Genomic DNA, 14428 nt, shown 5'->3' with positions numbered 1-14428 from the left:
TTAAATGTGCTGTCGAATGTGGCTTTTCCCTGCTGTTTTTTCCTTAATACATTTGCATTGGAAATTAAAACTGTCCTAACAAATAAAGCCAAGCCGTAAGCAGAAAATACTTCCCCAAAACAAATGGTTCACACCCTCACAAAGACCCCAAAGCCGGGGGTGAAAAGGTGGGTCTTTTAACAACCTTCAGCACTGAAGTTGATGCATTCCATAGACAGGGGGCCACAACCGAGAAGGCCCTGGCATGGGTCGATTTCCCCCTGAGAACTGGAGGAACCCCCTTCCTCAGATTTCAGCTGCTGTTTCGAAGACACCAATTTCTGAACCCCTTTCGCCTCGGTCACTGCTGCCTTCCGAAAGTCACTCCGCAGCTTCTGCTTTCCGTCATGTGGGAAGGGATTGCAAAACCTCCTTTCCTCTAAATAAAAAATAATATATATATTCTCTCTCTGCTCTCAGTTCAGGCAGCAGCGTTCTCTCCTCTCTGGCAACCTCTCCTCTGGCAACCTCTCCTCTCTGGCAACCTTGACCGGGCAGCTGATAAGGAGGGAGGGAGCAGCTGAAGCTGAAGCTCACAGAGCCAACAGGAGTTATAAAAGTGCTCGGAGTCTTTAAAGTGTTTTCCGTTTGTTAAAAATTGGCATCCGGAGGGCAATTAAGATAAGGTTTTAAAAGAATAAAAGTGAGCACCGGAGAGCGTGATTTGCCTCGGCGCCATCTTGGTCTCCTCAATATATATATGGGAAGAACTCTCACCTTTTACAGTACTTTCAGTTCTTCTTTGGGGGGGAAAGGCCAGAACTTGGTGGCAAGCAAAGCCTCTGTTGCATTCCATGGACAGGAAAACAACTGCCGCATTATTGTGCTTGCAGGGGGAGGATGCATGTCAGGAAGGTGTGTGAGCTAGACCAGGCATAGGCAAACTCCAGCCCTCTAGATGTTCTGAGACTACAATTCCCATCATCCCTGACCACTGGTCCTGTTAGCTAAGGATGATGGGATTTGTAGTTCCAAAACATCTGGAGGGCTGGAGTTTGCCTATGCCTGGTCTAGCTGACACACCTTCCTGACATGCCTCCCCCCCCCCACCGCAAGAATGTGGGGTTGCCCCACACCAGAGCAACACAAAGGCTGCAGATTTTACAATGTGTTTCTCTTTCAAACACTTGCAAGTCCACTCTCATGTTTGCAAATGGGGATCTATTTGCACACACTGATTTAGTACAAATACCAGCAACGTTGTGGAAAGTGCACCTTCCACACCCCCACCCCAGAAGGGCTGGGGGAGGGAATTAAATTTTATTTGTAGTTGAATGAGAAACCACCCAATTCACATTTTTAAAAATCAATATGTGAAATAGACTGGGTTCTGTCTGATTGTCTGAGTCTGCTTCCCTCCTGCCGTCCAATCAGGTTGTTGCATTCAAGGATCCTACCTGTCTATTGTTCCAGGATCCAAGCTCAGTACTGTAATAAATGAAAATCTGCCCTTATTCCCTTATGGGGAACACAAGAGCCCGTATAGGGTCCTTTGTAGGTTCTCCATCGGTTGTAGAAAAGAACAGAGGCCAACCAGAGAATATTGAGAAGCAAAGCAGCTTGTAAGCCTGATCTTTGTTGAACTGTTGCAACAGGGTGTTCCCCTCTCACGCAGGAAAGGAGGAGGACCCAGAACCCAGCTGTGCCTGCCCTTATATAGACATTTAACATTGCCTTCCCTTGAGCTCAAGACCACCTCTCCATACATCACACCTACATCACAGAAAAGGTGGTCTACAACAGAAATTTGAATGTTGTTTTTCCTGTTCTGCCAGGTTATCTGATAATGCCCCATCCGATTGTCTTTCCTGGCAGTCTGGCCATTCCTTTGAGATGGTGATTTCCCAATTCCTGAGACAATGGGAAGGTTCCCCCACCCCCTCCCTCCTTGCAGAGAAAACATTGGGTCAGTTTGGGCATCAAAATGCTCCAGACATGTGGTCCCCATATCTATGTACGTGCTTGGTTGGTACATTTATGAAGATTTATTATATATATAAGACCTCTCCCCCCCCCCAGTATATAACAACTCTGCAATGCAAACTTCACTGCCGTCAGCCCAGAGCTGTTTCCCCACCACCACCACTTTCCCCTTCACAGGAGGAGGAGGAGACACCAACCACTGAAGCGGTGCCACGTTTTGCCTCCTCCACAACTGATTGTTCTCAACATTCAGGGGGCAGCCCCCCAAATATTTCATTGTGGGGCTGAAGGGACCTGGGCCCCTTAGAGTTGGCGGCTATGCAGGGGGGTGGACTCAATAACCCTCGTGGGCCGTCCCAACTCCACAAATCTATTGCTCCAAGGTGGAATCTAGATACATACATACATACATACATACACACACACACACACACATGTATATGTATATATGTATATATATAAAACACTGTGAAAAACACTGCTTTTTTAAAAGTTTTGAAAAATATATTGAATTCCCCATGAGCTCACCATTGCCATCTAGTGTCACATTTGTATAATGCACCTAAAACTCACTTAAAACATTATATTTGCAGCTGTATAGTCCTAAGCGTGAGTTTTCAAGACAGCCTCCCTGCTTTTGTCCTTTCCACTCTTTCCCACACACTCTGCAGTTTCCCTTTTTGCACATCTACAAGCATACAGAGGTCCCGGGCCCAGTCTGGCTCCTGCAAGGTGTTGCAGAGCAGCAGAGCTATAACTCTGCCTGGGCTCCCGCTTCTCAGCTTGAAGGACAAATCAAGTCTCCTGCGCCTTTCGCTGCCTGGGAGGAGGATCTCCTTTCTCGGGAAAGGAGCCCTGCTTGTCTCCAGAAGAGGGAAGAAAATTTTGGCACCGAGAAAGAGCGGCTGAGGGATGCCTCATTGCAGACAGAAGGGATCAGATCCCCCCCCAAAAGATGATCTAATAGATCTGCTCCCCGTCCTTTTCTGCAAAAGCCACCCCCCTCCCATCCCTCTTTGCCCTGATAGCCCACCTGGAGGCTGCTGTCTAAAGGTTTTCGCTATTTGTAGCTGGGATTTCTGACATCCTTGCTCTGGGTCTTTCCAGACTGTTCCTCTTTGGGACGGGGAGAGATCCAGTCACATTCCGGCAAATCCAGGTTGCACAATCAAAGTTAATCTGGAGGTTTTGAACAAGCCCGTTTCTCCAAAAGCTTGCATTTTTTTTCTCCGATAAGGGAAGTGATGAGGAAACCCCTGGGCATTGTTCAATAGCATTTGCTTGGCTCAATGTCATCTAGACTCTCCCAAAAAATCAGGAATGAATGCTGAATAAGCAGGCTCTGTGAAAGATCAGGGAGGGGAGATAAATCCCCCAGAAGCAAGAATGTTTATTCGGGGACAGGGGTTTCCAGAGCTTTCTGAACCGCTGCCCCTTCAGTTCTATAAGCCTCTCCCCAGCCCCCAACACTATAGAAAGCATTGTTCAGAACAGTGGTTTGCATAACTCACTAGGGAAGATAAGAACACAATAAAATTCAAAACTGTTAATTGCACATTTATTCAAAATCCCATTATAAGTATTCAGTTTAATCAATTCAACAAAACGGATGAACTTGAGTCCGTGATTCCAATGTTGGGAGCCGCTCCGTTCTAGGAGACCTAGGTGAGCGTGGGATGCCCAGGTGAGCCAGGCCCACAGAAACCGGCCGGCAGCTATGATGGGGGAATCAGGAGCAGGGCTGGGGGGGGGGGCAGGGAGATTTCCCCCTCCCCTTTGCTCTGGTTCTGATGGATATTCCACCCTCCCCATCTCAAGCTCCCGGTTTCTTATTTCTTTACCTGCATGGAAGAAGATGCGGGAACAGAAAAGGAGCTTTGTGGGGGTGCATTTTGTGGGGGTGCTAATAGGCCACAGGGCAAATGATGAGGGCCTTCCTCCATCTCAGCATAGAAGGCTCCAAGGAGGCCTCAGGACATTGCTGCTGCCGCTTTGCCGGTGAGTCTTGGGGAGGACCGCTCCCCCTGCAAGCCGATTCTCCACCTTGGGCCTGGGGGCGGGGCCCACATTCACCACACCCACAACTTTAAGGACACTGGTGCTGCTGCAGCAAATGTTAAAAATGTTTTTATATATTTTAAAGTGTTTTTACTTTTTACTTTGTTGTACCACCATAAACGGTGGTTTTTATTCATGTATTTTTGTTTTGTTTTGTTTTATTTTGGGTTGGGGTGGGATGGTGGTTGAGTGGGGTGGCGATTGGTTTTGTTTTGGTGTAATTGTTTTTTTGTTTTGCTTTTATATTTTGTAAATGGAGGAGAGTATGAGGCTTGGGATTGCTACCGTGGAGGGGCGAGGGAGGTATGGTGGTGGGGGCAGATGTCATAGGTGAAGGGGATCGAGATACGGATATGCTCGTACCCCTTCCAATCTGCGCCCCATCCCGAGGGACGGGTGAGCAAGGATTACTCACCTCCGTCACTTATTATTATTATTATTTTCTGTTCCTGGCTGCAGGTTTTGAAGCTACTTTCCACTAGGAGATGGAGATGATAGAGGAGGAGGAAGAAGAAGAGGAAGGAGGAGGAGGAGGAGAAGAGGAAGAAGAAGGAGAAGGAGGAGGAGGAGGAGAAGAGGAAGAAGGAGGAGGAGGAGGAGGAGGAGAAGTAGAAGAGGAAGATGAAGGAGGAGGAGGAGGAGGAGGAGAAGAAGAAGAGGAAGAAGAGTTTCTTGTCAGGTCTTCTGCAGCCTCTGGATTTCTGTGAGGCACAGAAACCAGCCCAAGCGTTGTCTCATTTTCTCTCTGAACGGGCGTCTGGGGAAGCATTGCAGAACGGGTGTTTGGGTCCTTTGATTAACAACGGCAAAAATAAACATTTGGGGAGAGCTGCTGAGTCCCGGGGGCAGAGTCATTTGCACAGCTGTCAGTTCTTGAATCAGCTGGAGGGGAAATATTTTCAGGGTGGATGTTTCCAGGTATGGACTTCCATTCTGCTCTCTGTTTCTGAAGAGGACCAAGGTATTAAACATCAACCCTGAATGCCACCATGAGACTCTAAGTGATAGTCATTGCAGGGACTTGACCCCTCAACCTTTGGATGCAAAGACAGAGCCCTCAGATACTTGAGGGTTCAAATGCACAACGGCTTTGGGACATGCAGCATCAGTAGGACTGTATTGCCATGAAGAAGCGTGGCCTCCTGCCCGGGGCAGGGGGAGTGTTTGCTAGCCAGTTACTAACCAGGTTCCTAATGGGACTGGTGGACTGAGATGGGAACAGGACAGACTCTCTCCGCCCTGAAAGCGACTGTCTTCCATCGCATCTGCTCCATGCAAACCATAATAGGAAATGATGGCTGGCTTTGGGGGTGGGTAGCCTCCTGCCCAAACAGAGCTACACACCAGCAAAAGGAAGAACTCTTAGCAATGTCCAACAACAATAAAGGCTTTCCCTTTGAGACATGGGGCAATGGAGCTCCCAGGAATGTATCCAGCATCAAAAAAATAATGGGTGCAGAAGGCCCGGCGTGGCAGCACCCAGGATGGTCCCCCGGTCTCACTGGGTGGCTGTTGTGTCCGTCAGGCTGCCTGTGTTGTGATTCTCCAGATAGAGAATCCCCGGTGCCTTCTCCTGAGTCCAGGCTCCTTTGGACGATTCCATGGGCAAGGTGGCACTTGAGCTCAGAGCATCTTCGGCGGAGCTTTGGGAATCTGCATCTTCGGAGGAAAAACTCCCGTGCCTGGAGAGCTGGAAGTACTGAGCCACCTCTCTCTTCCTGTTGCGTTGGCCTCTGGAGGGCAAGGAGAGGCCAGGCTGCTTGGTGGAAGGGAGGCTCTCATGGGGGGCTGGCACCTTCTTGGTGTTGGGGGAAGAGGCACAGGGAAGGGTCGATGGAGGGCAGTCCTGTCTCGTCGCATGGGGGCTTCTGGGGGCTTCTTCGCCTGGGTATACCTGAGCCTCGGGACCCCCACATTCCAGAATAATGTCCAACGAAGCAAGGTAGGCCTCTTCGCTGGCCTTCACACCCTTCAGCATCCCACCACCACATGAGGGGACCTCTTGGGAAGCCTTGTCATGGACGCCAGTTCCACCCACATCTTGGGTCCTTCTGTCGTGCTCTGTTTTCTCGGCTTCTGTTGATGCTCCATCTAAGCAGACATCTTCCCCTGAGAGTTTGGTAGCTGGGACGGGATCCGAATCTTCTGCCCCTCCTTTCCGAGCCCCCTTGGACCTGGCAAGGGCATCTTCGAGAAGCTGCTTGGCTTCCTGGCACCTCTCCAAGGCTTCATTCCACACAGCTAGACCCCTCTTGCTGCGCACGCTAGAGGCCTGCACCTTCATCTGCTGGAAGGTCTCAGTGGAGAACTCCCTGGAGAGCTTCTGGAGGGCATTCTCCATATCTCTCTGGGCTTGGATGCTCTTGGGCTCCTCCTCTCTGCAGATCCAAGTGGCCTGGTGACGCTGGCAGTCCAGGTTAAACTGTGTGACCTTGGGGGCAAAAACACAGGACAAGCATTCTTACTTGCTCCTTCCAGGGCTTCATCCTGGCCCATTTTCTCATCCTTTCTATAATTTCTCACCAGGGATGTGGTGGTAGCAGATGCGCCCCATGTCAAAGGCCCCATCTGCCTTAAAGATTCCCACTTCCTTGTTCCAGTCCCCTTCACACACCCACACACACACCCAGCCTCCCTCCATCATTTCCTTCAGCTTTGGGGACATTCACCTTGTCGCAGAACTTGTAGAGGTCCAGGAGTGTCTCCAGCTCAGCACCTTTCATCTCCATCTCCATGTAGAACATGGTCAGCTTGGCCTGGAAAGCCCTTTTCGCTGCCTCAAAGGCCTCCGTCTCTGGGAACCTGGACGCCTGGACCTTGCTGGCCTCCTTGGCCAGAGACAGACCCCGGTTGTAGTGGACCTAACAGGGGAAGGAAGGGCAGACTTTAAGAACATAAGGAGAGTGTGCTGGATGAGGCCAGTGGCCCATCTGGTCCCACCTCCTGTTCTCACAGTGGCCGACGAGGGGCCCATTAGGGGCAGCCTGCAAGCAGCATCTGAGCGCAGGATCTCGCCCCTCCTGCAGTTTCCAGCAACTGGGATTCAGAAGCATCGCTGCCTCCAACTGCAGAGGCATTCTAACAGAGAAAAAATTGTCTTGCAAAAATGTGCATGCAAGGAGAAATTGCATATTAACCAGTGCATATTTGGATAAATTTGCACCAAAATGCACAGCCCCTTTTACGTTCTTATGTTCACATTTTTGCATCTTATTTTCACTATCATATGTGTGTTTATGCATCATTTCTGCATTTTCTGCACATTACTTGGGTGAAGAACTGCATTGCAAAATTCAAAAGAAGTGCAGGTTTCAATGGGTAGCTGCGTTCTGGTTTACGTATCATTTCGGAAAGTGTGAATTAGGAATGTTTCCCTTTAAATGCAAACTGATTCACATTCTTCCCATATCTCTAAGGTTGGCAAGTGAATAGCTGACAGAATTATCTTCAATCTTTTGTGATTCTTCTTTTTAAAATAACGTAATAAAAATAAACGTAATTTTATTATTTATACCCAGCCCATCTGGCTGTGTTGCCCCAATTACTCTGGGCGGCTTCCAACAAATATAGAACATAATAAAACATCAAACGTTAGAATATAATGCACCTAAAATGGAATTGTAGAGCCAGTGTGATACAGTGGCTAGAGGCTGGGCCTCTAGCATCTCAGAGAGACCCGGGTTCGAATCCCCACATGGCCATGAAGCTCACTGGTTGACCTTTCGGACCAGTTGCTGCCTGTCAGACTGTCCTACCTCACAGGGTTCTTGTGGGGATTAAGTGAGGAGGGAGACACCCACCTTGAAGAAAATGGTGGAATATAACTGCAGCAAAATAGATAAATAAATGCTTTTAAAAAATATTGGAAGCCTGACACTTCTGACGCCGATCTTGCCCAGTTTTCCCAGTGTGCATTTCCGGTGCAAAGCAGGCAGCAGGAAGATTCGGCCAACATACCGAGGCTTCTTTGAAGAATTCCTTGAACCGCTGGTGGGACTCTTGGGCCGCCTCCCGGCTGCCCTCTGCTGCAGACCCCGCCTCGCGCAGCGCCGACTCGCCTTCTTCATCGAACCACAAACTGAGCTGTGTGAAGAAGCCAAGGTTTTAGCAGCGGGACGCAAGAGGCAGCTTCTTGGAAGGAACCTCCTCCAGGGAAAACTTGTGACTCCCCAATCAAGGAGCCCAGATCTTAGGAACAGAGGAAAACTCGCTTGAGCCGACCTAGCTGTGTGCTGTCAGCTCGGACTGGCAGCCGCTTTCCAGGGGTTCAGGCAAGGGAGATGCCAGGAACTGATCCCTGAACGCAAGGTAGAACTTTCTGACAGTAAGAGCTGTTCGACGGTGGAACGGTCTCACAATCCTGAGCTTCTCTTCATCCACCCACCCTCAACCATCCCGGCAGAGGCGACAGAAGGCAGAATCAAATCCTGCCAAATACTGTATTTTTCGCTCCATAAGACGCACTTCTCTCCTCCTAAAAAGTAAGGGGAAATGTCTGTGTGTCTTATGGAGCGAGTGCACTGGGTGGCAGAGGGATCCCTCAGCTGCCGCTGTAGTCATGAGCTGAGGGATGCCTCCGCAACCGGAGCCACGGCTCCCGTCCGTCACTCGCTGTGAAGCCAGCAGAGCAAGAGCCGCTGACACACTGCGCAAGCGAGAGCTGCGCAGAGCCTGTCAGTGGCTCTTGCTCTGCTGGTTTCGCAGCGAGGCGGGAGGAGGGACGGACAGGAGAGCCGCTTATGTGGCTTCTGTCCCGCTTTGCACGGCTCTCACTTTGCTTGCCCATCCCTCCTCCTGCCTCACTGTAAAGCAAGCAAAGCACCTGTTCCGGTGTCTCCTCCTCCTTGCGGGAGGAGGGATGGGCAAGCAAAGTGAGAGCTGCGCAAAGCAGGAGAGAAGCCATGTAAGCGGCTCTGGCTTTGCTTGCTTTAAAGCAAGAAAAGCGAGAGCTGCTGACACGCTCCGTGCAGAATTTTTTTTTTCTTGCTTTCCCCTCTAAAAACTAGGTACGTCTTATGGAGTGCAAAATACGGTATTCTCTTGCAGGGGGTTGGGTAACTGATTCTTTGGGCCCCTTCCAACTCTGAAGTTCTGAGACTGCTGACCGTTCCCAGCCATTTGGGTCGGGCAGGCACAGCCGTAGTTGGCCAACCTTGGGTGGGTACCACTTGGCTGGGACGGGGGGTCCTCGCTGACCTTGCCAAACTCCGCCTCCAGCTGTCGGATCTTCAGCAGAAATTCCAGGTGCTCCAGGCAGCCGTTGGATTTGGTGACCAGCATGTGGACTTTCTCTTCCACCAGGTTGTAGAGGGTCAGAGCCCGGTCGATGCTGCTCCTAGCGAAGAGAGGGGCACGTTAGGGAAGGTGCTTTTAAAAAAAGAAAAAGAGGTGCAATTTGTACAAAAGAGCTGAAGAATTTCAACAAGAACTGGGTTAATTGGTGAGGAAATTCCAAAAAAGATGTAAATTTCTTCATGTATGCCCCAACGGCCGCAAGAATACTCCTGGCCCAGAAATGGATGCAGCAGGAACTTCCTACACTGGAAGATTGGCAGATAAAGATGGTTGAATATGTGGAGTTGGCAAAGCTGACGGGGAAGATCCAGAATTGGCATGATGAGCTGTTTCAAAAGGACTGGAGCAAATTTATATTTTATATGAAAGAAAACTGTAAACATTTGAAAATGTTTGTAGGTCTGAGCTGAAATGCTAGGTAATGTGAAAATAAGGAGCTGATTTACATATAAGGAGGTGAATGTTAAACGATAGATATAAGGTAAAAAAGTGGCTATAGAAATGTGAAGAATTGGTAAAAGAGTTTGGAAGTCAGAAAGAGGGAGGAAAGGAGGTTGATGCTTTGTGTGAGCAATGTTTTAAGTCATGGATTTATGCAATGAAATATGGAAAACTCAATAAAAATTATGATTTAAAAAAATTCAGCAAGAACTTTTAAATAAAGGAAATATGGAGAAATTGAATTTGAAATTGGAAAAATGTGGAAGCGAAAGGAACTGCAGTAACCTGAATCAGGTTGCAAGGAGGTGACTTTTCTTCCCAGACCCAGAGATGGCCTTGAGGAAGCCAGAGCTGCCCCCTTGCTTTTGCTTTCATACCGGACGTTGGGGGAGAAGCTGAGCCGGGCCGCCTCCTTCCTCAGTTTCGCCAGCGTGGCCCCGCCTTCCCTCTGCAAGCTCACCAGCTGCACATTGCGCAAGACCTTCTGCATCAGCAGCTGGTGCCTCTCCATGTGATGCTCAACCTCCTGCGGAACAAGGGCCCACATTAGCCACATCCAGGCCTGTCAATGGCCGTTAGCCCTCAAAGCTCAATAAAACCTCCATGGGCAGAGGCCGTCTACCTGGGAATACTAGCTGCTGGAGACAAATTGGGGCTGGGGAGAAGCTATCTTTGTGAATTTCCCAGAAGCTTTTGGTTTACTGCTGTTGAGAACAAAATGGAAATGAACTGGGGGCCCCTTCGCCAACCTGGTGCCCTCAGGAATGCAACTCCCATCAGCCCCTGCCAGGCTGCACCAGGCTGGCGATTCTTGAACTAGGCAGAGCACTTCTTAGATTATTCTGAATGAAATAAAACGGCATTGATGGAATTATTCCACACCATAGCTGTCAATTTACAGATTTGAAAATAAGGGACCAGCAGTCTCGAAAATAAGGGATCAGCAGCCAAAATAAGGGATTTTCTGGACACAGGTATGTTCAACTTCTGAGCCCCTCCAAGCCAAAGGCAGAAAGCCCAGCCAGCAGCCAAATGAAGCCTCAAGCAGTGGTTACCACGGCGCAGCAACCCGGCAAAGGGGATGCAGCAAGGAAAACCACCGTCCCCTCTCCGCTGGGAAGCGCTGAGCAAAGGGCGAGTCCCCAGGCAAGGCGGCCGATTTGATCAGCACAAGGCATGCAAGCTCCACCCCGCAGTCGTTCTCCCACTCCTTATTGGGTGAGCAACGCACCCAAGCAACACAGCTGGAGCCTCCCTCCTCCCTGGCCGGCAGGGAGGGAGGGAGGGAGAGGAGCTGCTTCCTTCGAAACTGGGAAATTTAAGGGACATCATCAATAAGGGACAGCAGCGGGACAGAGTGCTGGGATAAGGGACAGTCCCGCCAAATAAGGGACGGTTGACAGCTATGCACCATTGGCTCTCCCTATTGTCCTAGTAAAGGGGTCAGCGCTAATGCTATGGGAATTTTTCCCCTTTCCCTCCCCCCTGCACTCCCCCCCAAACTCTACTCTGGAGCAGATTTTGGAAGCACTCAGCAGGGAGGGGAAACGATCCGTTGTGCAAGGAAAAATCATTGAGCCGCATTTCTTGAGGTCCTAACATGTGTAAAAAATCAAGCCCAATGCTTCCTTGAGGTCCCGGGGGGGCACAGGGGGAGGAGGTGTTACCTGCAGGGTCTCCAGTCTGCCCCCCTTTTCCAGTTCTTGGGTTGTGTTCTGCAGCAATTCGGAGGCCTTTTTGAGGTCGCTCACAAACTGGTGCATCTTCTAGGGGGAGGAAGCACAGGCAGGCAGCCGGTCAGATAAAATACCCCCAAGTTGTGACACATGGTTAGGAGAGGGCAAGAAGCAGGAAACTGAGGCAGGGAGATAGAGGAGGGTGGGATCAGAGAGGCCAAAGCTGGCTTTGCGCCCGCAGCAAAGAACAAGATGGTGCCCATCACCTCAGAAGCTGAGCAGACTGACAGTCGACTGTAATGATGCAGCAGAGGCCTGCAGGCTGCAGGGTGGGTATTCTCTCCCCCCCCCCCAAAATTAATTTTTAAATTAAATTTTAGTAATACAGAAAAAGAAATGCACCCTACAAAGACATACAAAAATAAGGCTGCTATTTATATGCCCATACACATAAATACTTCCCATCCCCATATTTTCCCAGCACCACACCCTTTGACACCCCCCCCCAATAGCTCAACCTCCTTATCTTATAGATTTGATGCTATTGTTGCAATTTTTAACTTTTAAATGTTGATCTCATTATGACATTCCTAATTAATATTTTCTACTTTACTCCTTTAATCTAAGCATATCAACATACTCTTTCTTGAACAGTGTTTGTCCATGTATTCTTCAAAACATTGCCATTCTGATCTGAGTTTTTGGTTTGCCTGTCTTCTCGTGTATGCAGTTAGCTTTGCCATTTCTATAAATTGACTTAGTTTGTATATCCAGTCTTTTTTTGTGGGTATTGGTTTGTTCTTCCATTCGCTGGCATATACTAACCTGGCAGCTGCTGTAGCATATAAGAAAATTCCTTTTTTTCCCCTGTGGTATATCTTTTCCCAATAAGCCTAATAAATATGCCTCTGGTTTCTTTTGTAAAGATGCTTTAAACATGTTTTTGAGTTCTTCATGAATCATACCCCAGTAGGTCTTGTTTTTGTCGCAGCTCCACCAGATATGGAACAATGTTCCTTCCATTTTTCCATACAGTCATACCTCGAGTTAAATGTGCTTCCGGTTGAGCGTTTTCAGTTTACGCTCCATGATGACCCAGAAGTAATGGAGTGCGTTACTTCTGGGTTTCGCGGGCTGCATTTGCTTCAGGATGCGAACGAGGCTCTGGAACGGATTCGCATCCTGAGGTACCACTGTATTTCCAACATAAATTAGACTTCTGTTTATAAATTTTGGCAAGCTTTGATGGTGTTAGGTACCACCTGAAAAACATTTTCTTAAAATTCTCTTTTATGGTGTAGCAAGCGGTGAACCTAATATCTAGACCCCAGAGCCTTTCCCGCTGTTCCAAATATTTAAAAGGTGCAGCGTTTCTCTGCTAGCTGCAGAAGCAGCCCTGACGTCTTGAGCGATGCAAAAGGAGCAGACGGAGAAAGGGGAAAGAGGAAGGTAGCAACGGCCACTGCAACAATAGGCACCTGGAAGTATTGGACCCACTCGCTGTGGCAGTAGGGGAAGTGGCCCTCCAGGGCCGAGGTCAACTGGCTGCTGTCGACGTGCCGCCCCAGGGCCTTCAGGGAGCTCAGCACCTCCATCTGCAGGGGCGACACCACAGCGTCAATATTTCTTTATAAAATGAGTCCCGTTTAACAGAACAAGTTAGCTAACACAAATTTCAAAACAGCAAAGTATATAAAATACACAATTTTAAAAGACTGAGCAGAGTTGTTTTAAAAACAACAACAGCTAGCACAAGGATGGAAGAATGAGGAAATCCCAACGAAAGAACGGTGACAAGAAAAATTGATGAGTTATGGCTAAATTGACATACAAACGGCAGAACAAGTACAACTGTGGGTTTAAGGAAGAAAGGGAGCTTTTTGCAAATTATCTAAAAAGACAACAAAACAAACTGGACTCCTTGGCAGGGTTTGAATAAACATACACAAACTTATTGCTTGATAATATGATAGATAGGTAACGTAAGGATATGTAGAAGTTTATAACATGCAGAGAATAATATGTGCTGAGAAATCAGAGAGAGGAGCTGAGGGAATTTCGGGGGGGGGGGTTGATGGAGGGTGGGGGGAAAGGGGGGAATAATGAATATGATATGTTTGGAAATTATGTTATGCTGAAATTGATAATAAAAATATTTTAAAAAATAAAAACAACAACATATATTTTCAGGGACAATAGTCAAAGGCCCGGCAGTATAAAAATTGGAGGAGGAGAGGGCTGGTGTAAAATCAAGATTTTCAGTGTTTATACTCGGCTCATTCCCCCCACCTCCCCAGCCCATTTTAGGTCCAGTTCAGTCTTCAACAACCTGACGCCCTCCAGATGTTTTTACTACAACTCCCACCAGCCACAGTGAGCAGGGGCTGATGGGAGTTGTGGTTCAAAAACATCTGGAGCACATGAGGAGAGCCCTGCATGTGCATGCGCAAAGCACAGCCCTTCTGGCTAGTAGCCATTGGTAGCCCTCTCCACCACGAATTTGTCTAATCCTCCTTTCAAGCCCTCCTGGTTATTGGCCATGGCTGCTTCCAGTGGGAGTGAGTTCCACAGTTTAACGATGTGCTGCGTTAAAAAGGGATTTCCATTATCCTCAGCAGGTTGGCAAAGCCTGTGCCGTCTAGTTAGCGTGAAACAGGGAAGAGTCTGGAAGGTGGGGAGGGAGCAAAGAGGGGCCCCCGCCATCCATCGCCGTGCCAGGCTTGAAACGGGAGCCTGCCTGGGGTCCTTTCTAGACACACACGGGGAGCCGAGGGTATTTTAATCACTGGCAGCAGAGGCGGTTTATCAAGCTCATTGAGATTTCCCATTCCATTAATTAAACCAAGCAGCATTCATAAAAGAGCAGCGAAAAAACCTTCCCAGGGCTGAATTATTATCTTAATGCCCAAGTCTGGCCTGCGGAGCTATAATTGGGAGAGAGAGATGGATTTGCCGCGGGAACTCATTAGGGCAAAGCAGAATCGGAGTCATTATCT

The 14428-nt window shown here is 48.7% G+C and overlaps 1 protein-coding gene across 2 annotated transcripts in view; it reads right to left on the bottom strand.

The window, feature by feature from the left end:
- Positions 1-3498: 3498 nt before the first annotated feature.
- KIAA1755 overlaps positions 3499-14428 on the bottom strand; it is a 34916-nt gene continuing 23986 nt past the window's right edge. The window contains exons 8-15 of one of the 2 annotated variants that reach the window (XM_083447272.1): positions 12911-13027; positions 11424-11522; positions 10134-10282; positions 9217-9355; positions 7978-8103; positions 6690-6881; positions 4445-6451; positions 3499-4046 (exon numbers count right to left, since the gene is read on the bottom strand). In XM_083447272.1, the coding sequence (XP_083303398.1) occupies positions 5519-6451; positions 6690-6881; positions 7978-8103; positions 9217-9355; positions 10134-10282; positions 11424-11522; positions 12911-13027 (1755 nt within the window). In that variant the 3' untranslated portion in view covers positions 3499-4046; positions 4445-5518. The remainder of the gene's footprint in view (positions 4047-4444; positions 6452-6689; positions 6882-7977; positions 8104-9216; positions 9356-10133; positions 10283-11423; positions 11523-12910; positions 13028-14428) is intronic. The other variant, XM_083447271.1, reaches the window with a different exon arrangement.

Source organism: Podarcis tiliguerta (assembly GCF_965153285.1).
Source record: "Podarcis tiliguerta genome assembly, chromosome: 6".
In the NCBI taxonomy this organism is placed as follows: Eukaryota; Metazoa; Chordata; class Lepidosauria; order Squamata; family Lacertidae; genus Podarcis; species Podarcis tiliguerta.
Note: the sequence above shows the minus strand (reverse complement) of the source record. Positions and strands in the feature narration are given on the sequence as shown.